Raw genomic sequence first — 27,541 nt, forward strand, 5'->3', positions numbered from 1 at the left:
GAACATGAGCATGGAAGTCAGGACTACGAGGGGTGCGCCCACCCACTGAGACGGTGTGACTGATCTAATGGTAGCTCTCCAAGGCCAGCTGGACTGGGAGTGATGGAGCATGCAATCAAACTGGACCCTCTGAATGTGGCTGTCAATAAGGGCTGACTGAGAAGCCAAGGACAATGGCACTGGGTTTCGATTCTAGTGCATGGACTGACTTTGTGGAAACCTGGTTTGTTTAGATGCTCACCTTTATAGACCTGGATGGAGGGGGGAAGACCTTGGACTTCCCACGGGGCAGGGAACCCTGACTGCTCTTAGGACTAGAGAGGGAGGGGAGGTGGGGAGGGGGAGGAAAAAGGGAGGCGGGGAGGACGTGGAAATTTTTAATAAAAAAAATAAAATAAAAATTCTTAAGAAAAAGTAAAAAAATTAAAAATTAAAAAATTAAAAAGTCCAAGGTAAACAAACAAACAATAATTCTCTTTGTAATGGGGACACAAAATTATGAGAGGATATTTTGTTATCCTCTCTTGATTTTATATGCTTTATTATATTTTAATAGGCAATCATGGTGGTTTTATTATTGTTATTAAAATTGAAAATCTATTACAAATGAACAAGATAAGTCAAACATATTTACCATGTGAAGTAAAATGTTATCAAATCTACACAAAATATGTGACAGTATATTGCTATAAATAAAATCTTGCTTTCAAAGATAGTAAGTAGATTTGGTAGAGTTATATCTCTGGTAACACATTATGACTAAATTATAATATTTCATATTCTAAGAGATGAGAAGTTTGCTCTAACTCATAGCCAGGGTCACTTAAGAATTAGAGCTGCTATCCTACTGTGTACTTAGAACGTTTGTTCAACCTGACTATAAAAGAACATAACAATCAACCTTATTTGCCTAGGCTTTTCCATGTAATCATCTTTTACAATGTAAGTTAATGAATCTTAAACTGTAATCTTAAATTATGTAATTTTCCATATCCATGACCCGGAACACTGTGAGTGTATCATTTGCAGCAAAAACAGATGCTGACAGCAACCTTCCAAAATCTAACACAAAGGCTGAAAGCATCCATTTATAGATATTGCTTGATGAACAATAGGGTTTGTAGTACAATTTATAGTCTGGGTCAGGTGGAGCCAGTGACTTAATTCTTGTAAAAATATATTAAAGATTTTTGTAAAGTATCCCTCATTCCTTCTTCGAGTGATGCTTTCTGTGTTGTTCAATAAAGAAAGGACAAAGCCCATTGATAGGGATAGATCTGTACAAACAGATCCATATACAGTCATACAACCGGCACAGACAAAGACAGAGAGACAGATTCACAAGACACTTGAGGCAGAAGACATAGATTCCAACTCCTGCAATAGACAGAAGACACAGGGTGATTAAAGTAGAGAATTTCAATCTGGGCTCATTCTTCTTAAATGACTTCAAAGTGAAGCATTTTTATTTCTTTTCTTGTCACCACACTGATATATATTGGTAACTTGCAGTTAATCACTTATGTGTTTAATCCACACATATAACTATTGTCTAAATAATTCATGATATCAACATTTGAGAGGTGTATTTAAGTGTTTTCCACAGAATACAAACAAATAAAACCTATCTTTCATACAGTTGTTCTAAATCTATATGCATAAATTCAAAGAAAACCAATTTTAAAACCCCAAAGGGGGAAAAATGCAATAGTGAAGGCAAGTAAGTATTCATGTGTGGAACAGAGAGAAAGGAAGAAAGCAAAAATCTCCCCAGAAAACATCTTTATTGTTTTGCCTAAGGCTTGATCACTAAAATGTGGGGATTGATAGGACTTGGTACTCATACCTTTGTGAAATAAGCTTTGACTTTCAGAAATAATCCTACTTGTGGAAAGTAGCTGTACTAGATTAACTAAATAAAATAATCTCAGTTTGAACACATTGATATAATGACATTTCATAAGGCTCAGCTGAATATTAGTGGTGGGGTTAGCATATTCATGCTTACAGATGTAAACAGGGGAAAACTGCACAATCGAAAATTTCAACTTAAAAGAAAAAAAAAACAGTTAAATGGAAACAACAAAGGGAGATGTCAAGTCTCCAAAGGGGAAGAAAGAGGAAACGTATATACTGATGGAGTAAATCATACTTTTATCAAGGTATTCAATATTCTCAAGTTAATCATGGTTCTAAGCTCCTGATTTTGAAAAAAAAAAAATGTTTCCAGTTCCTTAAATAAAGTCGGGAAAAGGAATTCAAATCTTAACACGGAGTGGGGCGGTGTATGGACAGTCTCAACCTAGCTGAGGAACAGTAGCTGCTGGTAGAGGAAGTGTCAGTTTTCCATAAGAATGAGGTGCCTTTTTTGTTTGGAGAACCTTCAGCCAGTGACAGATGGAGGCAGATTCAGAGACAAAAGATCTGGTCCACGTGCTCAGGGAGTCCTGCTGAGGAGAGGGAGGAGGGATTGTAGGAAACAACAGGATCAGGAACCTCACAGGAAAACCACTAAAACCACAAGCCTGGCTCATAGGACTCCTTAGAGTCTGAACCAGCAACAAGGAAAACCTGCATTGTACTGAGCTCAGCTGTCTACATATATGTGACAGCTGTGCACTTGGTCTACATGTGGGACTCCTGGCAATGAGAATGGAGGCTGTCCCTGGAACTTTGATTGGCTCTTGGGAACCTATTTCTTGGTGGCTTCCTTGCCTAGCCTGAATACAGGGGTAGGTGTGCTCGGTTATATGATAATTTGTTATGCCTTGCTTTGTTGAAGTCTATTGGAGGCCTACCACTTCCTGAATGATTATAGAGGACAGGAGTTTTGCCCCTCCTCCTGAGGAAAGAATTGGGAGGGAGTCAAAGGTGAGGAGGCAGGGGAGGCTGCTGTTGTGGTACAAAATTAATAAATAAACTGAAAAACTATGGTGTTTGGTGGATCAGCCAGGCATCATTAGATGGCTACATTCAAGAGTAAGCATAGGGACTGCCCAGATTTTGTGTGTGTATGTGTGTGTGTGTTTGTGTGTGTGTGTAGGGGACCACAAGTTGTGTGAATAGGTAAAAAGAATATAAAATATCTAGGAAGAGTTGGGAAAGGAGGATGACTATATACAAGACAAACTGTAGGAAATTCTCAAAGAACCAAAACAAAAATGAAACAAATTAATAAATCAAATATTAAATAAAAAATAAAGTGGTATCCTTCTTTACTAAATATTATACTTTCTCCAATTTAAAATCATATTATTGATTTACTAGAAGATAAGTATTCTGAGGGTAAGGGTTTTTTATAACAAAATTAATAGAACAGAAAATGTTATATATCACTGAGCAACACAATATAGAAATTTAAATAAAAAACATGATTCTCTAAAAGATGTTTATTTCTTAAACATTTTCATCATATATACATATATGCTATATATATATATGTATATATAGGCATGCATGCATATATATATATATCTCCTCTTCTATCACAAAGTAAATGCCTGAATGTATGAGATTTCCATTCAAGAGAGGCACATTCAGTGCACATAATAGGTTCTCAGTACTGCTCTTAGAGATGCAAAGGCAGAAGTGAAGAAGAGAGATAATATATCATTTCCCATACTTGTTAGCAAACAATACCGATGTTGGTCATCACAGGAAAGAGATCAGTACTAAGAAATAGATAGTTCATTTGCAATGTGTCACCAGTGCTGAAAATCATATCTTGTTGTTGTGAACTATTTATTGCTACCTTGATAAATGCAACCCTACAGTTAACACAGCTTTATATACTTATTACACTTAAAATCATGTGCACTTTTATATTTATAAAGCCTGCATTTCAGTTTCATTTTGGGTGTAGGTTATGATAACAGCTTTACATGGTTTAAAGTATCAAAGGTGCTTTGACACATTTTGTGACTTGGTTATCATAGAACTTTTACTTCTAAGAGAAAATGTCATTGAAACCCATTAGTAGCTGTCAGCAAGCGAAGGGCAGTAAGTGTATTTTAAAACAAAAAAAGAGCCGGGTGGTGGTGGCTCATGCCTTTAATACCAGCAATCCGGAGATAAAAGCAGGACTGGACTACAGAATGAGTTCCAAGACACCAAGGCCTTAAAAAGGAAAAAAGTACATATCAAAGACTCAGCCAGAAATTTCATTCACTGAGCCATCTCATCAGCTCAAATATCGATATTCATTATGTTCCAAAAAGCTACAGAGAAGCCCATCAATGACATGTAAATTGAATAAAAGTAATCAGTGAAAAAGCAATTAAGGGGTTAATTATTTTGGATTTTTGAGATTCTAAAGAAAATTTAAAATTTATTTTTATGTGCCCTTTGGAAAGCTGACCTATTATATTTTTCTATGGTTAATGGTACATATGCAAGAACTACTTCCTTATAAGATCTATAATTGGCCAAAATATTTTATCGAGGATGATGCATCTGCACATAAAAACAAATATTGACTCATTTCTGAATTGTGTATTGGAGTACAAAACATGACATCTTAACTGGTTAAAGAATAGCTTTAATAGTCCTTGAACAGGAGAAAATCCTCCCCACAAATTAATTTAACATACATACTGGCTTTATCATCTGTAATTTTACTACAGATGATCTCTTTTTAGAATAGATATATAGAAAATATTCAAAATATTCTTGTTAAGGGAATAAAATGATTAAGAGTAGGTACTAAGCAAAATTGGTAGTAAATTATACACTGGGTGGGATTCAAGGTAGGAAAACTTCAAGTCTGTAAATATGGTGGAGAAAAGGAATAATATACTATTAAATTGAGAAAATAAAACAGGAATAAAAACGGTATCAAGGAACATAGACATCGGAGATGTTCATTATCTTAATAGACTAAATGTATTTCTAATTCTCTATCTATAGCTACAATTTCTACTTCTATATCTATAAATTCAATAATTTATGTAAGATTCAAATTCAATATACAATGGAGAGAATTTTATAATAAAATAAAGAAGAATAAATATATATGCAAAATTAAATCTCAAATCATCAAAGGAGGCAAATAGAGAGTTTATGTATACCACAAGATAAATTTTTGGAAAACATTTATTTTTAATTTTTTTATTAATTTATTTATTGGTTTTGTGAGACAGGGTTTTTCTGCAGCTTTGGAGCCTGTACTGGAACTAGCTCTTGTAGACCAGGCCTGCCTCTAACTCCCGAGTACTGCGATTAAAGGCGTGTGCCACCAACGCCTGGCTTGGAAAACATTTTTTTTTTAATTCAGAGACATAGTTTTTTCTTTGTTTGGAGATACTTGTTATCTATCTATCTATCTTCTATCTATCATCTATCTATCTATCTATCTATCTATCTATCTATCTATCTATCTATCTATCTGTCTATCTATCTATCTAACTACTTTGTTTTTTTTTGATTTAGTGTTTGTATGTTTTGCTTTGGCTGTCCAGAAACTTGCTCCATAGACCAGGTTTTCCTTGAACTAATAGAGATCTGTGTCCTCTGCCTCCCAAGTGCTAGAAATAAAGGCATGTGTTACCAACAACAGGCTCAGAGACATAGTTAAATGACTATAATATTCATACTCTTTTCATTAGCATGAAATATTTGTTTTCAAATATCATATACATTTATGTGGGCCAAATTGTTACATTAGAAGATTTAAGTAGATTTTTAAGAACTTATGTAATAAAAAATGACTTTCATAGTTTATATGATCCATTGTTATTTTGGGATAATTGCAGTAATATTTTATTGCAATATTATCAAATAGATGGAAATCTCAACCCTTTACCTAGCATGCCCTTTTATTAACGCTTTCTTGTATACAACCATTCTTTTATTTTTGTTTGGGTATTTTGTTTGACTCTACACATATTATACCACTGAATATTATTTAATCCCCTAGCACTAAAATAGAAAAATAATCACTTTGCTCATGGCATTTGTCTTGAGGATTGCCATTATTAAATATGTGCCCAAATGGCTTTCAAAAGAGTGAGATATCAACATGTGTGCTCATATATCTATTGCAGTAATCCTGCCCCTGACTTGAGATAGCAGTGAAATTAATAAGACAAATATAACAAAGAAATCTTCAAACCATCAGTGAACCATAATCAACTGAATAGGAAACGTATCTTACCTGAGTCCCTAATCTTCTAAAAAGTGGTCTTAAGAATGCAAATATAGAGACAAATCTGCTATCTTTGATTTGAAAACATTTCCAGACAATTCCACAATCTAACATTATTTCACTACCAACCTATTCCAAATCATTATAATCTATTTCCTGGAGGCCTTGACCTCAGTTTTGGCCTGTACAGCTCTCATCTCAATTGAAAAGCCAGGAGGATTCTTTTAAAACACAAATCAGAACATATTTCCCATTTACTCAAAAATTTACAAAGGTTCACAGATTACACAAAAAGAAAGGAATTCTTTACAACCGCCAGCTAGGACCTTTATAGCCTTGATCTCTAAAATTTTTTGTGCTTTCAACCCCCAGTCGTCCTATTTTACCCTTCTAAACTGGCTTTTTTGCAGATTGTTGATGAAGGTAGGCTCACTATCACAGTTTGAACTATTTACAATTTCCTTTGCCCAGATTGTAAGGCTGCGTCCCTTACTTTTATACAGTCTGTGTTCAAATATCCTGTCTACTATTCCTTTTTCCAATGTCAATATAAATTCTGCTATCAAATTAGCTCTTCTCTATTTAATGGTACTGTGTCTACTTATGTAACACTGCATTTTTACCTTCACTATATTCAACAGAACTTCTTACAAGAAACTTCATGAAAGAAGTAACAACACAGAGTCTAAAGCAATTTTGGGGGTTAAATCAATTTCTTCAGTATGATTTGGTGCACCTCAAGTGAAGCTCCTGTCCAGTACATATGAAGCATGAGCATGATCCATTGCACTGTAGATAAAAGCTATGCTACACCAACACCAGCTATGTTCATTTTTAATACTTGTATTTTGTTTCTTCAGCCTCTTCATGTTTAAAAGACGTATAATAATTTTATCTGTCTCATAGAGTCATGAACATGATTGAATAAAAAGATCTAGGTAAGGGTTGGAGAGAACGTGTAGATATTGTGGCTACAGAAGCAAATGCATTATTAAGTATTGTCTGCTTTCTTATGGTGATCTATTTATTCGTAAACTCTCTCGATTGAAATTTGGCTCAGAGGTGCATGGCGTCTAACTATGCACGTTCCCTTCCCCCTTTATAAAGAAATCCTCATGGTAATGACAGGTAAGAAACTTTTCCCTCCAAGCAACCTAAGAATGCGCATGACAAAATGCCCGTACCAAAGGCAGGTAAGTCTGGAAGGTGGAAGAAGATAATCTAAAGCAGGCATAGTTATGTGTCCTATAGCAGAAGCACAGGCTTTAATAAAGAAATAAATAATGGGGAAATTGTGGGAGCCCACATACGTAGATTTTTTTCTACTTTGACTAAAGGTCAGAGAGGTCAGGCCTTTTCTTGGTCTTTCAAGGTTATGACAGGAGGTTTGAACCAAGGTGTGGCTACTAACAGAATGCTTTGACCTAGGGTGTAGTTACTTGGTGCTTTGGGTATTTGAGAAGGTGATCACTTTGTTCCTTACAAAAAAATAAAGTTTTTTGTTTCTCTCTCATCTTTGGATTGGGCTTTATAATGCTTATGAAAAATAAAAGTGGGTAGACTCAATATTCACTGGGTTGCCCTCCCAACCCTATCCTGTATCTATTCTATTTCTTTGCTATCTAGTTTATTGCTTTTGAGTCTTGGTTTTTTTTTTCTGCCTAACATTTTGAATCCACACACCCTACCCTGTACCATACAAACCCATCAAGGCTGGACCCTGATCAGGAAGTCAGGATAGGAACTCAAACATGCCCCAAAACATGACAGAAACCTGGAGGCAGGTAGTAATTCAGTGGCCATAGAAAGGTGCAACTCACCGAACTGCCAACAGCTAATATCAAATTAAATGGAGAGAAACTCGAAGCAATCCCACTATAATCAGAAATAAGACAAGGTTGTCCATTCTTTTATAATCTACTCAATATAGTGCTTGAAGTTTTAGCTAGAGCAATAAGTAAAGGAAATCGAGGGAATGCAAATCAGAAAGGAAGAAGTCTTAAAGTATCTCTACTTTCAGATATGATAGTACAGATAAGCAAGCCCAAAATTCTACTAGCGAACTCCCACTGCTAATGAATAAATTTATCAAAGTATTTGGATACAATATTAACTCAAAATAATCAGGACCCCTCCTTCATACCAATGATAAACAGATTGAGAAAGAAATCATGGAAACAAACCCTTCCTAATCCCCACAGGTAATGTAAAATATCTTGGTATAACTCTAACCAAACAAGTAAAAGATCTGCATGACAAAATCTTCAAGTCAAGAAGAAAGAAATTTGAGCAAATGTCAGAGGATGGAAAGATCTCACATGCTCATTAATAGATAAGATTAGCATAGTAAAAATGTAGATCTAGTAAAAGTAATCTACATATTCAATGAAATCTCACTAAAATCCAACACAATTCTTTATTGACATTGAAATAACAATACTCAACTTTAAATGAAAAAAAAAACCAGAATAACTAAAACAATCCTATGCAATAAAATAATTTTTGAAGGTATCACCATTACTGATTTTAAGCTCTACTACTAAGCTACTGTGATAAAATTCACAGTGTATTGGTATAAACACAGACAGTTTAATGGAATTGAATGGAAGACTGAGACATAAATCTACATACTTATAGACACCTGATTTTTCAAAGAAGGCAAAATTATACAAAGGAATGAAAAAAGCATCTTCAATGAATGGTGCTAGTCTGACTGGATTTCCTCATGTAGATGAACACAAATAGATCCATACCTATCATCCTCCCCAAAACTCAAGACCACTTAGATCAAACCTCAACATAAATCCAGACACTAAACCTGATAGAAGAGAAAGTGAGAAATGGCCTTGACCCCACTGGCACAGGGGACAACTTTCTTAACAGAATATAGTACAGGCATTATGATAGATAATTAATAAATGAGAACTCATGAAGTTGAAAAGCTCCTGTAAAGCAAAGGACACTTTTAATAGTTCAAAATGGCAGCTGACAAAATGAGAAAATATGTTCATCAAACCCACATCTGAAAGAAAGCTAATTTCCAAAATATATAAAGAACTTAAGACAGTAGACATTAAAAAGAAATGTACAAAATCCTTAGTCATCAGGGAAATGCAAATCAAATTAACTTTTTATTCCCCCTTACACCTGTCAGAATGGCTAAGATCTAAAACACAAGTGACAGCTTTCCTGGCAAGGATATGAAATAAGGGATTTCTGGAGAGATGGCTCAGAGGTTAAGAGCACTGACTGCTTTTCCAGAGGTCCTGAGTTCAACGCCCAGCAACCACATGGTGGCTCACAGCCATCTGTAATGAGATCTGGTACCCTCTTCTGGCCAGCAAGCATACAGACAGACAGAACACTGTATGCATAATAAATAAATAAATCTTTAAAAAAAAAAGAAATAAGGGATGCACTCCTTCATTGCCACTGAAAGTGCAAACTTTCACAACCACTTTGAAAATCAATATGGCAGTTTCTTGGAAAATTGGAATTCAACATATCTAAAGCTTCAGCTACACCACTCTTCATTATATATCCAAAAGATCCTCCAATATACCACAAGGACACTTGCTCAATTATGTTTATTAAAGCATTATTCATAATAACCAGAACCTGGAAACAACCAAGATAGCCCTCAAATAAAGAATGGATAAAGAAATCTGGTACATTTACACAACTACTGTTGCTCGGTAGTGAGTGTTACTGAGCTGATAAAAACAATGACCTCGTGAAATTTCAGACATATGGATGGAAATTGAAAACAATCATTCTGAGTGAAGAAAGCCAGATCCAGAAAGACAAACATGGTATGTACACACTTATAAGTGAATATTAGTTATAAAGTAAAGAGTAGCTATGTTGCAATCCACAAACCTAAAAAGGCTATGTAAAAAAGGAGATCTCAATGGGGGACACTTGGATCTCCCTGGGAAGGAGAAATAGAATAGTTTTCCTGGAGAGGCAGTTACCTAGTGCAAGGGAAACTCCCAGGTATATAAGAGAATTTCCTTAGCTAGGCCTCCTAGTAATAGAGGATACATAGCCTGAACTGACCATCTCCTGTGACCAATAACCAGTACAGCCTGAGCCCCATGCCACAAGAATGAGTCCACCCCTAATCCTACCCAGAGTGCCAGGACACAGAGTTCAATAGCCCAGAGACCTAGGAGAGAACCAAATATGACTGACAAAAGGAAAAAAAAAGTCACTGTAAAGATGCCTAATGATATTCTCCTTCACTCATAGACTGGTGTTTAGCCCAATTGCCATCAGAGAGTCTTCACTCACAAGCTTATGGCAACAAATGCAAGACCCACAACTCAACATTGGGCTGAGTTCTGGGAATCCTTTGGAAGAAGGGCAGAAAGGAATGTAGGAACAAGAGGGGTCAATAACACCACAAAAAACCCCACACAATCAACTAAGCAGAGTTCACAGTGACTGAATGGACATTCAGGGAGCCTGCAGGGCTCTGACCAAGCAGTCTGTATATATGTTACAATTATGTAGCCTACTCTTATTCTGGAATTCCTAACAGTGGGAACAGGAGCTGCCTCTATTTTGCGGGTTCTTGGGTCCCTACCCTTCATACTGGGTCACCTTGCCCAGCATTAATACAAGAGGAGGTGCTTACTCTTACTGCCACATGTTTTATTGATATTCGTGGAAGGTCTGCCATTTTTTAAAGGGAGGGAAAATGGATAGATGAGGGGCAGAAAAGTAGAGGTGGGGGAGCAGATGGTAACAGAGGGGAAACTGCAGTCTGGAATGCTAAAACTTAAATAATGATGCAAAAAAGAGGCCCTGAATCAAAGATATTCAGCATGCAACTTACTAAGTTCAGGGTCACTACTCTTCTGACCACTTGTGTCTATTAAGATGAAAATTCAAGAACATTAGATTGTTTATTAATGATTTACATGTTGAATGACAATAATGAGCTTACAAACTGTGCTGTCAGAAGAGATTAGTTAATGTGAATAACGCCAGAAACGCAGGGAACTCTCCTATATTCAGCCTTTGAGCTACTTCTCTTCATTGTGCACATAAAGCTTTTTACTCTTACTGCAATATCATAAGATAACAGCACCATAGTGAAGAAGATGGACTGGATGCAGATATCCAGAAAGCTCTCATTTTAGTGTGTAATTTTATAGCTTATTTGATTTCATGTATGACATTAAATTCAAGTCACTCAAGATGCTGAAATGCTGATTTCCAAAACAAACAGTGCTTTCTATTTGTTTACTTGTGCAGACAAAGTATAATATGGAATGAGCTTCCAAGAAATCATTTAGCAAATAAAATACTTTAGTTAATATATGATGCTGATAGCAAACTCATGCATTTACAATATTCTGCTGCTTGTTCTGCCAAATGTCAAGCTGTGGCTATACAACAATATTTCATTTTGAATGTAAAGTTTAAGATTGCAAAACTATCTTAAGACACACATTTTTATGAACGCTTTCCTAGATAATGCATTCATTTCTCTCTCTATACGCTGCCTAATAAAATTCATAACTTATTACCTCACCATGATTTATCACAGTTGAGAACTCAGTAACAGACTGCTGTTTGAAAAAGGCTCAGTTTGATAAGTCTTTGGCTGGTGGTTTTAAAGAAAATATTTAAGGAACATTTACCCACCCCCTCCATCTACCTCACATATTGTGTTACTGGTATATGTCATCATGTCTGGCTTATTTAGTCAGATCTTATTCAATTCCAGTCTATATATCATATGTTTGAAATGACTTTGAAATGGAATATGTACATCATATGAAGAAACAGTAATTAAGGCAATGTAAAATAGATACATTTTAAATTGTATTTAGTTTCCCATTGGGATAAGTTAAAGTAATATACTATTTATGAAGAAACTCTTATGAAACTACCTCCATGACTCAACTCAGAGTGAATCTGTGATCTATTATTTCTGTCTAGTATAGTATTTTGGAAAGCCACGTTCCAACACTAATTATTTTGAAAGCATTTCTAATTTACATATTACCTATGTAATATGTAAATTACATAGGTAATTTGTATTTTTAAATTTACAATTTATTTTTAAATTGTATACAATTTACATAGGTATCTTGTATTTTTAAAGAATTACAAGAGTAAGTTTCTTCACTGTGCAGTAATCATCTAGTGAAGTTCAAAGAAAACTCTGTGCTTTTACCTTAAGAGACTCCTCTTGCTTGAAGAGATCTTCAAAATCCTTAGCACAGAGTTCAGGAGTATTTAGAAGTTGTTCCACTTCTGATAGAGCTTGTGAGATATGACTGATCTCAGTCAAATAAGTAGAAGGCACATAAGAAACATCTAGCGGCATGTCTTCTGTCGTCACTACCATCGTTCCTTCACGGAGAGTATGCTGGTACAGATATACAAAAGAACATTTTTTTAGCTCTTTAAGAATAAAAAAAGGAATTTGCTGACTTCATATCAATTCCAGTATACAGTTGGAAGAGAGCTGGAAATGGGTTAAAAATAAACACATCACGACGTCTAGTAAAATAGTTATGCATTATATACATATATTTTCATCTTCTAAAATATTTTTGGTGAGTTGCACACATGTTAGAATTCCAAATAAAAGAGGAAAGGCCAAAGTCATAGGATTGGGAGGAAGTTAGTTAGACTCTAAAAAAGGAAAATATCAGAAAAGAAAGTTTAGTATTTAATTTTAGCTTTTGCTCATTCATGAGAAACAAATACTACTTCTTTTCTCCTAGTGTTGATTGCGGTACAAGACTCACAAAATGGTTTGACTGAGACTATATGTACCTTTTGCCCAAGATACAGACATTGGCTCTAGGCTTCAATGTTAGCTTGATATTAAAGTAATCAGATAATTAAACTGCCAAATAGGTTTGGTTGATTTTAGGATTCCAGTTTTTCCAGAAATTCCCCCAAATCTTAGAATGTCTGTCGTGCTTCTACGTTTTCTAAATTGGTTTCCAAATGTCACAGATGGTAAAAGCTTCAGGGCCTTTTTGGAGTTTGCCAGTAGTGCTTATTCCCTTATTCTTCATAAAAGCAATAACTAAATCCAACTTGGCATGCAAATTCAGGAAGATGGGTGACCTCTGCTCTTTTCTGTCTACAGTATAGGCAACAACACTCTGGTAATTGAAATTATTCTTTCAGTAACTTTGTGCTCAATTGATCAACTGCCACCTGCCTGTTGATGGGGTCAGCTGAGGGTTTCAGTGGCAGGCTCTCTAAGGAGATTCAGACAATACCATGCTAACAAAATGCTTTATTGCTGCGTTCTTTGACAGAGCCATGCACATTTTTCAATAACATGATTAAATGGAATTTGGGATCCCATACCAAACTCAACTCCCATACTATAAAAACTAAAAGCTGATTAGTTTGTCTCCCTTTAATTTCTCAGGCTTGGGAATTTTAAAATCACTTTTTATATGACAGACTCGTAAAATATATTCTAATATATTTGTCTCATCTAATTAAGTTGTAGAAAACTCAGAATTGCAGAAGTCCATTTAAAATGACATGCAAATTATGGAATCGGTTATATTTAAATCAAATTCTTGACACATTATTTCATCATCAATGAAATGATAACATATACATTTCTAACATGCAATTAAAATGATGAGAGAAAGTTGAGCTTGAGTTTGATGAAGATAATTTAGTATTTAACCATAAATTTTAAAATCTAAATTTTATTTCTGCAATTCAAATCAAACATTTCAGTAATTTAAATATATATATCCTTATATATATAAATAATTGAGTAGGGCATTTGAATGTGAAATTTGGAGTAACAAATTGGGTTCAAAACTATGTAGGAGAATTTACATAAAAAATCAAACAAATTTATTATTACATGCATGCATACCATTAGACAGGTGACTATGTTGTTCTTAATATTTTGAAGTTAGAGCTTGTCTTCCTTGTTTGCATTGACTGCTTTAACATTCATGAGAAAACTTTTCATCAAAAAAATAAATGAAATTTCTTACAACATTTTACATAATGGTACAATTCTTTGTATTTCAAAACCTGTTTTTAAATAATATTTTTGTTATTAGTGTTGAATATAGGGCAAACAGCAATATTTTGTATTTTTATGTTTTAATAATTATTCACCATTTTCAATGATGATTATTTTGAAATTAGAACTTCAAAATATGTAAAGAACAGCATAACCTCGTGTAAAAATTTAAAATATAGTAGAAAACTGGGAGATCTTTTGAGTTTTTTGAACAGATCATAATGATGTTGATAACTCTTCAATATCACTAGGAAATGGCTGACTCATTTTTGAAAAAAATCTGTTTAATAAACTTTGAATATATAAATGTGCTGTAATACTCAACATTTTTCCTATATGTGATAATTTGAATATATAAAGATAAATCATAATTTTCTTTTGTTCTGATTTTCTATTTGTTCCTTCAATGTATATTAATTTTTGACATAGATTACAGGTATTATATGTATAAAATGTATCCACTGAATATCTTTGAGACTGGTTTCATGAAAAGTTCAGTCATTAAAAAGTCAGTGTAATTAGAAGTATCATGTTCATTTTCTCTTCTTTATGCAAAATTCAAGCACTCATATTCACATTAAGCCTTTTGATTTGAATTTCATTAACTATGCTTTAAGTAATTATATCCTTCTGAATTCTGATGTGTGCAAATCCTGTCTAACCTTTTGAAAATTGACTTGTTTATGTTAATGTTTCTTACCACCTTATATTATTACAGTCTTGCATATCTAAATAGGAAGCATGCAATTGCCACAAGAAACCATATTTTTTGTCTTTGTCTATTACTGTTACTAAATATATCTAAACAAAAGAACATACTTTCCTCATTTTTCTCTCACCAACAAAAATATGTGAAGGCAAACTCAAAACTTCTATTTTTATTTAGAATTAGATTGTCTAAGCAGTTTTTACAAAAGATTATTTTTGGAAAAATACCAAGATTTGCAATCTTTAGGTCAAAACTAGTTGACAATTTGAGTTATTTAAGTAAGTACATACGTCATTTATGATTTACTAAACTTGGTGTCTTTGAAAATTCAGTTATCACATATCATACACTCCTTTAAATTGTTTCTTGAAAGGCCATCTAATTATGATATAAATAGCTCTGTTGAAAAAATTATGCATTATATTTATTCATTAAACAAAAAAATTTCTGCTATGATTTAAAGGATTTCACACTTCTTTAAATGCCAGGTACTATAAAGTCATTTATGCCACAGTTGGGTCAAAGAGACTCAAGGAGAAAAATGGCATACCATATGCCATACTATGGTGACTCTCTCTCTCTCTCTCTCTATTTATATATGTGTGTGTATATATGTATACATATGTGTGTATATATCATTATATAATAAACTATCATATATATAAATATAACTATGATGACTTTCTATATATACATATACACATATATCATTATATATAATGTGTGTATAAGAGAAAAGGTGTCAAAATATCCCATAACTAACAAAAATCATTACACTAGAAAATAAACAGTAATGGTATCAATTTTTCTATTTAATTAGTATTGATATAAAAATAAAAGGGAAGATACATCAAACCTTCAACTACAGAGCAAATACTCATGTTTAAAATAAGCAATGACATTACATCGTGTGAGTACTCACATGAAATCTTTTTATTTTTAACTGATTATCTTTTTTCAGAATGTCATTATTAAATATTGTATATTATTTAGGAGTACTAGCAAAATGTTGCATAAGTGAAAAGTATGATTACAGGTTTTATATTCACATTGATGAGTCACAATGAAATAGAATTGGGAAAGATAAGTTTCTTAAGCTACTGATTTTAAAGGTCTTCAAAGCCAGGCAAGTTTCCTTCTTTAAATCATTAAAATAATATCAAGGACACATTATTATTTATTTCCCCAAGACCAATTATATGTGAAACATATGAAAATTACAAAATTTTACCTACTTGTTTAAACAAATAAAATTCCCTTGCATACAGAAAACACTGAACAAATCATCCTTTATTGCTGCATTTCATATATTCTAAAATGAGAATGAATTTCTTGAGGACAGTATGTAAGGGAAAGAGGAATACAAGTTAAGTTGAGTTTGTACGGTTTGGGGTAAACTTTATGTCTCAGAGGCCAGGTGGTACAGGTACTATACAGGTATAGTACAGGTATAGTATCCTGTATGAAAAGTCTTGTTGCATATCCTGAATAGCCTGTCTCATGGAGATCCTTCCTTTCTACACTATAAAACCTACCTAATTCCTCAGGGTCAAGCTCAATTACACCTAATCCATCTGTAAACCAAATCTTGCAAATGAGTTAGTGGTTTAAAGTGATTATCCTTCAAAGGACAACATTTGCATTTTAATAAGGAATTTCAATGACTGAACAAAATACAAAGTTGATAGAATTTTAAGCACTAATTATGGTTTGGGAGAGAAATAAGAAAAAGAATCTCAGAAAAATACCAATAGAATGTGACAACACACATTACCCACCCTATTAAATATAACAAATAAAATAGAAACTTTATCAACAAGGTTGTATATTCTGGGTAATTTATAACACACACACACACACACACACACACACACATACACACACACACGAAATCTTATACATAACAACCACCATACAGTAGGTTTTTAAAACTAACTTCATGCTTCTCTCTCACATCACACAAAATTTAACCACAAATGAATGGAGAGCCTTAGCGTATGACCTGATACTCTGAATCTGACATGAAAGAATAGGGAATGTATTTGAATTTACTGACCCTGGAAATAACTTTCTGAACAAGACCATGATAGTACAGGCATTAAGACAAATGCTTAATTAATTGGACCTTGGGAAACTAAAAAGGTTCTTTATAAAAAAGACATCATTGTTCCAATGAAACAGCAGCTAACAAAAGAAGAGAAAATCTCTTTACCAGTTGTATATTTAATACAAGTTTAGCATCTATAAAATACAAAAAAACTAAAAATAAAAAATAAAACAAACAAAAAACTAAACATCAAGGAAGCAAACAACCCAATTGAACAATGGGGTATGCAATTATATGAGAGTTCTTAAAGATGAAATACAAGTGACCTAAAATATTTTGATAATTCACCATTCTTAGCCACCACAGAGATGCCAATTTAAACTACTTTGAGATTTCATCATACCCTAAACAAATGACTTAAGATCCAAAAAAGCAACAAAGAGCCAGGCAATGGTGGTGCATGCCTTTAATCCCAACCTCCGGAGGCAGAGGCAAGCAGAGCTCTGTGAGTTTAAGGTCAGTCTGGTCTACAGATTGAGATCCAGTACAGCCAGGGCTGTTTCACAGAGAAACTCTGTCTCCAAAAACAAACAAATAGGCAAACAACAACAAAACAATAAGAGAAAAGAAATGATGGTGTAGATGTTGAGAAAAAAGAATGGCTGTTGGGAGTGAAAAGTACTTCAGCCACTGTGCATTTCAGTGTGGATGTTCCTAAAAAAGTAAAACTCAGCTACCACATGATCCAGAGACATCACTGTTTATCCTAATTCCAAAGACTCACATACTACTATAGAAATAATTGTTCAGCAATCTACTCTGCTTCCCTTATTCACAACAGTCAGGTTATAGACATGGCTTATTGTAACATAGACAATGTTACTGGTTGTTCTTCAGAACTGACTATAATACAGTATTTCTGATGACAGCACACTCCAGTCACAGACCATGTAGAAACCAAGTTGGTATTGACCTTGAAGTCTCATACCTGCTGTCTAGCCTGCATATTGTTGAAAGGTGTTATTCATACTACTAGAAGAGTAAAGCAATCATTAATCTTACTCATCTGAGAACCTTGTGAGCTATGATTATGCCTATCCTGGCAAAGAAAAATGTCCAATAGTATAATAGTGGAACAACCCTTATTGGAGCAACCAACTACTTTCTGTTTGCATTTAAGTCTGATTCAATATGATAAAATTTATACCTACCGCTCATATTTAGACTAAAACAGTAATTGGCCAAGGTCCAGATAATAAGAAAATACAGAATATCATGAAGGGATGCTGTATTTTGTCAAAAGCATTTTTGGCATCTAATGAGATGATCATGTGGTTTTTATTTTTCAGCTTGTTTATATGGTGGATTATGTTGACAGATTTTCCTATGTTGAACCATCTCTGAATCTCTGGGATGAGGCCGGCTTGATCAGAGTGGATGATGGTTCAATGTGTTCTTGGATTCGATTTGCCAGTATTTTTTTTAGTATTTTTGCATCAATGTTCATGACTGAGATTGGTCTGTAATCTCTTTCTTGGTAATGTCTTTCTGTGGTTTGGGTATCAGGGTAATTGTAGCCTCATAAAAAAGAGTTTGGCAGAAGACAATTCCATCATTAATTTTAGTAGCCTAAAATTCTGTTACATTGTCTTTATAAATATGATAAATAACCAAATGTGTTCTGTGATAATTTCCAATCCTAATCATTCTGTAACAATATAATATGTTTACTGGTTCTCCCTGTAGTCATAAAAAAAACTTGATGTGTACTCCATATGACTTCACAACAAGAAAAAAATCAAATAAAAATTATTTCTTTTATAAATTTATCATTAGATTAAAATGTAACAGGGTATTTAGATTTCAATAATCCAAAACAACCCAAAATCTCTGGTTGGAAAGAAGTGGAAGAAATTGGGAAAGGAGAACCATGATCAAAACCTATTGTATGAAAATTTACTTTGAATGTATACACACACACACACACACACACACATATGTATATGTATAAATTTGGTGAGGAACTTTGACACTATAGTATCAGAAGATACCAATTCCAACAACTGCATTGATAACTATCTTACAATGTTGATTCAGACTGGTTATTATGTCCTGTTTGAAATGCAAAATGTATAAGTCACTTAATTCATTTTCATATTACAACTATTTGACTTTTAGATTAACAATAACTTTTGTTTACATGTACTTAGAGCCTACATGTGCAATTTATCTCTCAACCAAGATCAAGGTTTATAAACAAAAACATCTAGGGTAAACTGTGCCAAATGAATAATCATTGTTATCTATTCAAAAATTTATTGTATGTGCACGTGTGTATACAAACATAAAAATGAAAACATTGAGGAAGTGAAAAGGTGCATCATATATATGTGTTCACTATCTTTTCTCAGATGAACAGACTTAGCCTGAAAAAGTCATCAATAATTTCTCAAATTCAGTAGTCTACAAACATCAAGGATTTCAGTTTATTAAGATTCACATGGAGGAACATACATTATAAGTTAGAAGGCTTGTGAAAAAATGTTAATGTTTGACACGAAAAGAGACAGAAATGACAGAGCTGATAATTTTCACGTGTCTATGTTGGATGTTATTAGAGCCAACTGAATAAAAATTCTACTTGACTTCACAGTGAGTAAATACTTGTTTCTTTGATGAATTACTAAACAGAATGGTATCATTATTACATGGATGATTTCCTACATTTGTTTGTGAAAACAGGTATGTGTTTTATTTATATTTTCACTGGAAATGTTATAAGTATTCTTCATGAGAAAAATATTCCATTGTTATTATTACCTCTTATTCTGTGATCCTTTAACAAAACCTTTTAACTTGAATTTATTTTTGATAAAGAAAATTTTCATACTCTTTCACTTAAACATGATAACAACTAAGAATTTCAAGAATTGCATGGATTCAAAGAGAGATAAAAAGCTGGATCCATAGAAGATGCACTAGAGAAAATAGAAAAGATTTTTGATAAAAATTAAATGACAGCCCATAAACTGAATGTAGTGACAGAAAGTCAATTTACTCTATTTTTAAATGTTTCCACGATGATTTGATAGAAGAGAATAGTTATGGCTAAAGCTAAAATGGAAGTTCTCGGCAATCTACCAGATGAAGAAAGCTATTGCTAAGAATAAAGAATAGGATGAAACAAAAAATAAACTGAGAGGCACAGACACTAGCTATAAGAGAGTAGGTATATAATGTCATGAAAGATACAGTGGTACATATATTTAAATTAGAAGGGACAATTTTCCTGTGCTAAAAGCTTATTAAAGATAAGAGATGGCCTCTAAGGTTGTAGTTAGGACTCAGTGGGTCAAGGTGTTTGTTCTAGGGGCAGAAATGATATAAATAAAGGGCTCATATATGAAATTCTCAAATATATTTTTAAAATCATATTAAAAGAAAGAAGATAAAACTATGTTTCTAAAGTCAAGGTGCACTAAGAAATCTTGAGATATGGCAACAGTTTTATACAATTTAAGGTATAATTGAAAATAGCACATGATAATTAGCCAACAGTCTAGTCTCATTTTAAATATTCAAAATAACTTTACATCCCTGCAATAAATATGAAGAATTAAAAAAGAGAACTTTTGGAATGTAGCTAAAATATAGGGAAAAAAATACAAATGAATCTCCTCAGGCATTTTCTCAAAGTCATGCTGTATATTTACAAACTAACATTTGTACGGCTATGCACAATGATATTAATAGGTTTATAGAATGCAGCATATGTGATCTGGATCTGTATGTATGTTGTATATTCACAAAGAGAAACTTAAGTGAACAGCTGTAGTTTGTGCTTTATGCTAGTAATATTTCATTATTTATTATTCAGTGCTATGTATAAGTAGGTAGAGATTTATGAGATTTACTAAATTATTTCCAAAAAATAACTACAAAAATAAAACTAATTGTTCAGAAATATAGCTGAATCAAATGGAACATTCTTTTTCATTTTAACGTCTTCTTCCCCTTTCTTCTTTGCATTGTCCCAGGCTAAAGAGTACTTAATGACCATGTGTTCCTCACTCCTCTCACTTCCTATTATTTTCCCTTTTGGTCACTTAATTCTCTTCCATTACTGAGTGTAGAAAAAATGTGATCATTAAATTTATTAAACCTATATCCATATTCAGAGGGAAAAACTCATATTTAAAATCTTGCAATGGCCTTTCCCCAAAAGCAGGAGCAAGTTTGCTTGTACAGTTTAGAGTCCAGCAGTGTCCTCTGGTTTTGTGTTTTTGTCTGTTTGTTTGTTTTTGGATTTGGGCCTGCTATCTGACATTCTCTCACAATAAGATGAGTAATAAAATGATGTTTTTATTTTTCAAAATAGAAACGTTGCTGTGCAAAATGTGCCCACCGTATTTGATGATATTTTTTCACAAATATACTTTATCAATGTACAGGTCATGAAATTTGTTTACAGTCATTGAAGAAAATCATTTTCTCTTACACCAAATATACTCAATTCTTAGAGGTTTTGGTACTTGATGACATCTTGGCATTAATGTACTCCACATTAACAACCTGGTAGTTTTGCCTGAATTGTCTTGTTCTATCAGTGTTCTAGGAAAGAATTATCTCTGAAATTTTGTAATATAAAAATGTAAGCAAGGATTACAATATAAATATTTACTGATCTGCAAGAGAATTTACAAAATTTAACTTGAAGAAAACATTTTCATATAATCCACTTTCTTTTATATATACTAAAATAGTAATTAATTGAACTAATAGTTGTATACTTTGCTTTCAAATTGTAATTGGAAATTCAGTGTAGTATCCAGAAATCATGCTATTTTTACTTCTCAACAATTCCTGGAATCCTGATTTACTGTGTTTGCATTTTGAATCTGTACAAATTACCTTTTTGAAAGAACACTGAGAAAAAGAATGAATGTTTTGACTTTTTGTACTCTGCAAAAGAGCTATGTTAAGTATTTTTCATTATGATGATTTGCAAAGGAATTTATTAATAGTAACATTAAAAATTATATTTGCCCATTTTTTGAACTATTTTTTCCAATTTGGAAAAGACATAGAAAAATAAATCACATTTGTCTCAAATTAAATTAACTTAGTTTTGCATTATCTTGCACATAATGCTATCATGCGTTCATTATATCACTGAAAACAATCATTTATATCCAAAGAATGGAATTTATAAGTAAAAAAATTACCATGTTTTTACATTGATTCTTTGTAGTTATTTTGAACATATGTGATGAATGAATTGGGATACTTTAATTATACTCTCTCTGCATGCTGTTTGTCTTATATCTCTTCCTTATATGAGATAAAAAAAATTCCAATTTCATTGCAGTGAATTAATCTTGTAGGATGAGTATTCACGGTGCAAATGTTCATAAAAATGAGATGTAATATTGGGTTTTGATGCTTTTCCTTCCTCATTTAAGTTTGTAGCCTAGATCTTTGCTGTAATAGGATATGTTCATCTGAATTCATTTGCCCATATTGGTCTTGTGTTAACATAGTATACTATGGACCAAAAAAAACCTTCCAAAAATTAAGAGAACTATCCAATGTTTTTATCCTTCACTTGTTATATCAAGTAGAACTATAGAAACAATAGAAATAAAATGAATGAAAAGAATCTCTATATAATTCACTTTAATATCTCTAAAACCGTAGGAAGCCTTAAGTTCAGAATAAACACATTTACAACTAATGTAGTCTGTGAAAATTACCAACATTTTGTGTCTATATTTCTTATGGAATACTGAAATCTTCTGATTATGGTAGAATAGCACTTGGGCATCACTTTCGAGAATATAGATTAAGTAATTTAAGACTATAGGGAATTTCGAATTTCAGCGAATGACAGATTGAGGCCATTCATTTATTCAATCATCTTACACCAAATCTGCTATGGGTGAGCCCATATATTGAGGAGATAGTAATTAGGAAGGCTACTTCATTCACAGATCTATATTCAAACAGTGGGGAGAAAAATGTAAGAAAGTAGGAATATATCTATGCATATATTCCTATAAATGTACATACTTTCAGATTACAGAAAGTGATATAAAGATGGGTCTGATAATGTAGACTATAACGGATATGGTTATAAGAATTCTGCAGATACTATTGGACAAAGCACTGCGGTCGGTAATGTATAGAGTTTCTATGCACTCTGCATTTTGTAATCCAGCAAAGAGTGATCCATGGTGGGAAGATTCAAATACACCTGAGGTAATTAGCTGAACTATATCTTAATTTACTCAACATCATTTGTTGAGACACTGCCATTTTTATGCTTTTTTGTTTTTAAACAAAATTAGGTAAATATAGCTACACAGGTTAATTTTTGAATCATCCATTCTACTCCATTGGACTACATGTATTGTGATGGCCAGCATAATGTCATCTTTGTCAATAAAGTTCAAAAGTATAAGTCAGTTACTGTGATAATTTCAGTACCGTTACTTATGTTTATGATTTCCTTGGGTATTTTAATGCTTCAATGTTTCAATATAAGTTTTAGTATTTCATTGTCCAGTTCAGTGAGGAAGTCATTGGCAATTTACTAGGTATTGCGTTGAATCTGTGACCACTTCAGGGAATGTAGCTATTATTCACAATGTTAGTGCATCTAGTCTTCTTTAATCATTTTCTTTATACCTCTTGCTTTGTTTATTCCTACATGCCTTATATGTTTTTGAAACTTGTATGATGAGTTAACTTCTCAGGAAGTTAACTATTGTATAAGAAATTACTAAGTTTTTCATACCTATTTTGTATTCTGCTAATTTTATGGCAATATTACCACTTCCAAGGTTTTTCTGATAGTGTGTTTAGGGTACTTTAAGTATAGAATAATATATCCTGCAAAAAGGGGTATTTTATCTCCTTCCATACCATTAAACCTTTTTATTTCTTTATATTGTAATATTGTTCCATTTAAAAATTAGAGAAAAATACTGAATAAGAATAGAAAGGGGTAACTAACATGATAACAACCCCCCTATATTGCATGGTAACAAATAAAAACCCTTTTACTAGAAACTGCTATCTTCTTTTGGAACTGTTGACCAATGAGACACCAAAGAACGCTGCTTCAGAAAGATTACACAAAATATATTACCAATGTTTTATTCTCCAGAACTAGAGTGTAATAACCCTATTTCAGAAGACACCATGTACTTCAGTCATAGAGCATGAAAAAATTAACCTGGTACTGACCAGTAAACTTCCTCCTGGTACATAGATTTCATAGTGACAGAAGGAGCCATACATAAAACTGGAGGAGAAAAAAGTATTCATCTGTCTTAACAATCTCACCCATTTCTGAACCTTCATTACGGGGCTAGTGTGTAATTAATTACTGGCCTGGTATAAGTAACATAAATTTTATGGGAGTAACCATAAACTTTCTGATTGGAATCAAGACATGTTCCAAAAGATGAAACATATATTGTACCAATACCGGGCCATGAACTTGTTGCTAGAAAATTCTTGGGCCCTAGGGGGAACAAACTAATTTTAGTCTGCAAAATGAATACTGAACCAATAAAATAAACATCTCTCAGTCATCATTTAAAAGGTTCTGTTTGTAGTAGATAATGATCAGCACAGAGAAAACAACTGGCAGAGTGCAGAAAATGAGAGACTACAGAATACTCAGCACTAAAGGAAACATATGTATTATACCCTTCTTCCCCAGTTGTAGGAATTGACTACAAAGACTCAGTGTCTTCTGGACACCTCGGGGCAGCTGCACATAGGATTCACAGTGGTCCCAGTATAGAGCTGTTAGGTACAAAATGCTATTACTAGTTTAAGAGCTTCTGGTAATTCTTAGCTTCTCTAAGAAGGACCAGTTTTCTCTGAGTGTCGCTCCTATATAAGTCAACCATACTCCAGTGGAAAGCTACATAAATATGAATATTTTGGCAGCACAAATTTGCCATGATTAAAAACCAAACAAACAAATCTAAACAAAAACAGCACAAAATTGTTTGTAGAAACAAACAAAAAACAAGATACAAAATTTGGTGGAAATTAGAATTGATTGAAGAAGAGATGTAGAAAGGATGATGAATATGATTAAAATATGCTACACAAAATTCTTAGAGAATGAATCAAAGTATATTAAGAAAAGAGTAAAGAGGGTGGAATTTGGTGTGGCACTTATAACCTCAGCTTTCTGGAGGAAGCAGCAAAAGGATTGCACATCGTTTAAGGATACCCTGATCGACACAGAAAATTTTTAGCCATCTAGACTTATAGAGAAAGACCCTGTCTCAAACAAAGGAACAAATAAAGACCAGAGAGAGTTGGAATGAAAAGAATTCCAATAGCACATGAAGTAATCACAAGAATGGACAAACTCGGTTATGTAAAATTAACGTCTTCTGGACAACAAAAGAAACAATTAAACAAGTGGAAAGAGAAATTAAATAATGGAAGAAAATCTGCCAACTAAAATTAGAATATGACCCATCTATACTCAAAATACATTCAAAGGAGTTTGAGTCATATCACAAAGGCACTTGCACAAATTTGTTGTAGCACTATACAATAGCGAAGATGTCAAATTCTTCTAGGTGATCACAAATGATGGATAAAGAATGTATGATTGAGCATCCTTTGGGTATATACCCAAAAGTAGTATTACTGGGTTTTGAGGTAGGTTGTTTCCTAATTTTCTGAGATATCACCATACTGATATCTAAATGGACTGTACCATTTTACAGTCCCACCAGCAATGCAGGAGTGTTCCCTCTACCCCACCCACATCTTCTCTAGCATAAGTTGTCATCAGTGTTTTTTATTTTGGCCATTTTTTGGTCTATAATATAAGGATGTTATTCTGCCATAAAAATTATAAAAATACGAAATCTGTAGAAAATTGATGTAAGTGATAATTGGGAAATCATGTTAAACTTTATATGTAGATTCTAATAGATCTCTCTTTACTCTCTCATTCTCTCTCTCCCTCTCGTGTGTGTATGTGCACGTGTGTGCTTGCATGCGTGTGTGTGTGTGTGTGTGTGTGTGTGTGTTTGTGAGAAAGATTGGGGGAATTAGAAGGGTGTTCATGGTGGAAAAAAAGAGAAGAAGAAAAAGAAGAAGAAGAAGAAGAAAAAGAAGAAGAAGAAGAAGAAGAAGAAGAAGAAGAAGAAGAAGAAGAAGAAGAAGAAGAAGAAGAAGAAGAAGAAGAAGGGCAATAAAATAAAAGTAGCATGAAGGAAGGTCAGAATATGGTACCCACTGAGGTGAGTGAGGAGACTCAAAAGGACAAATACATGCATACATACATACATACATATATACACACACACAAACATACATAGAAATAATACTGAAACTCTATTTTCTGTATCCTTATTTAATGAAACTAATCTTCAAAGAATTTGAAAGATGCTGAGTGGTGGTGGCACTTGCCTTTAATCCCAGCTCTTGGGAGTCAGAGTCAGGTAGATTTCTGTGAGTTTGATGCCAGCCTGGTCTACAAAGGTGAGTTCCTGGACAGCCAGGACTCTTAAACAGAGAAGCTTTTTCTTGAAAAACCAGAAAAAGAAAATGGGAAAGATTAACATAATACAGTTGATAATCTTCACATTTCAAGTATGTATGTGATTGTTTAGATTCTAGTCATTTAACATATTTTGAATTATGTATGATGCAGAAAATAATCGTAAATACTGGTGAGTAATCAAAGTTTTGCAATGGAGACATTCTATTACTCAAGAGGATTATTATGAAAACTTATTTTCATGAATATCCTAGCATCTTTCCTAAAAATGTATTCTAGCATTAAGTATTGATGCATTACTACACAACAAACAAATAATAATAGCTCTGCATTTTCAATTAATTTGAATAAGTTATACTTACAAAGAAATACACGTTAGGTTTTTTGTGGTCTTGCATTAAAATTATTGCATTATTATAGCTACCATGTTTCTGTTTGTTTTTATTCCAATTTGAGAAATTAAAATGTTATTTATGATTTTGCTTATGTCACTAATTTAAGAATTCAATCAGCTTAAACTCTTGTTTAGTTATCTATTAAACGTGTCTGCTACTCAAAGGGTATAGACCTCATCTCAAAAGATTCAATAAAGAAATAAAACAGAATATTTTCTTACAAAATCATTTTATATAATATTCTATATATGAGCAAGTGCACTGGAATTACTATAAATAACATATTATAACAATTTTATGTTGAGAGTCATTTGGCTCATGGAGAAGCAGAAGATCTTTGAGATAATTTAGCAAACATGAAGATATAATCTTGCTTTTATAGGAAAATGGAAAGTGTGTAATGTAATATACATACTTGGATTCATTTTATTTATCTCTGCTCAGAATAAATTGCATACAATGAAAATCTTAAGTAATCATTGATGAATCAAAATGTCTCCCAGATGGTATGAGCAATTTAATTATTTTTAACCATTTGTTTCAGGACTGCTAAGAAGAATATTTCCAACCCTGCTACAAAAATGGTTTGAGCTCCCTCCCAGCTGCTGTTCCATATTTACAAAGGAAATTTAGATTGGAGAAAATTACACTTTTTATTGTTGTTTTGCA

General features: G+C 33.1%; 1 protein-coding gene across 8 annotated transcripts in view; it reads right to left on the minus strand.

The window, feature by feature from the left end:
- Positions 1-27,541, minus strand: part of Dmd (dystrophin) — a 2,257,783-nt gene that overhangs the window by 1,142,713 nt on the left and 1,087,529 nt on the right. For all 8 annotated transcript variants that reach the window (XM_085684598.2, XM_085684595.2, XM_087902601.1 and 5 more), the window contains one exon: positions 12,333-12,527. In XM_085684598.2, coding sequence (XP_085540724.2) covers positions 12,333-12,527 — 195 coding nt within the window. The remainder of the gene's footprint in view (positions 1-12,332; positions 12,528-27,541) is intronic.

This window comes from Myodes glareolus, chromosome X (assembly GCF_982192425.1).
Source record: "Myodes glareolus chromosome X, mMyoGla1.1, whole genome shotgun sequence".
In the NCBI taxonomy this organism is placed as follows: domain Eukaryota; kingdom Metazoa; phylum Chordata; class Mammalia; order Rodentia; family Cricetidae; genus Myodes; species Myodes glareolus.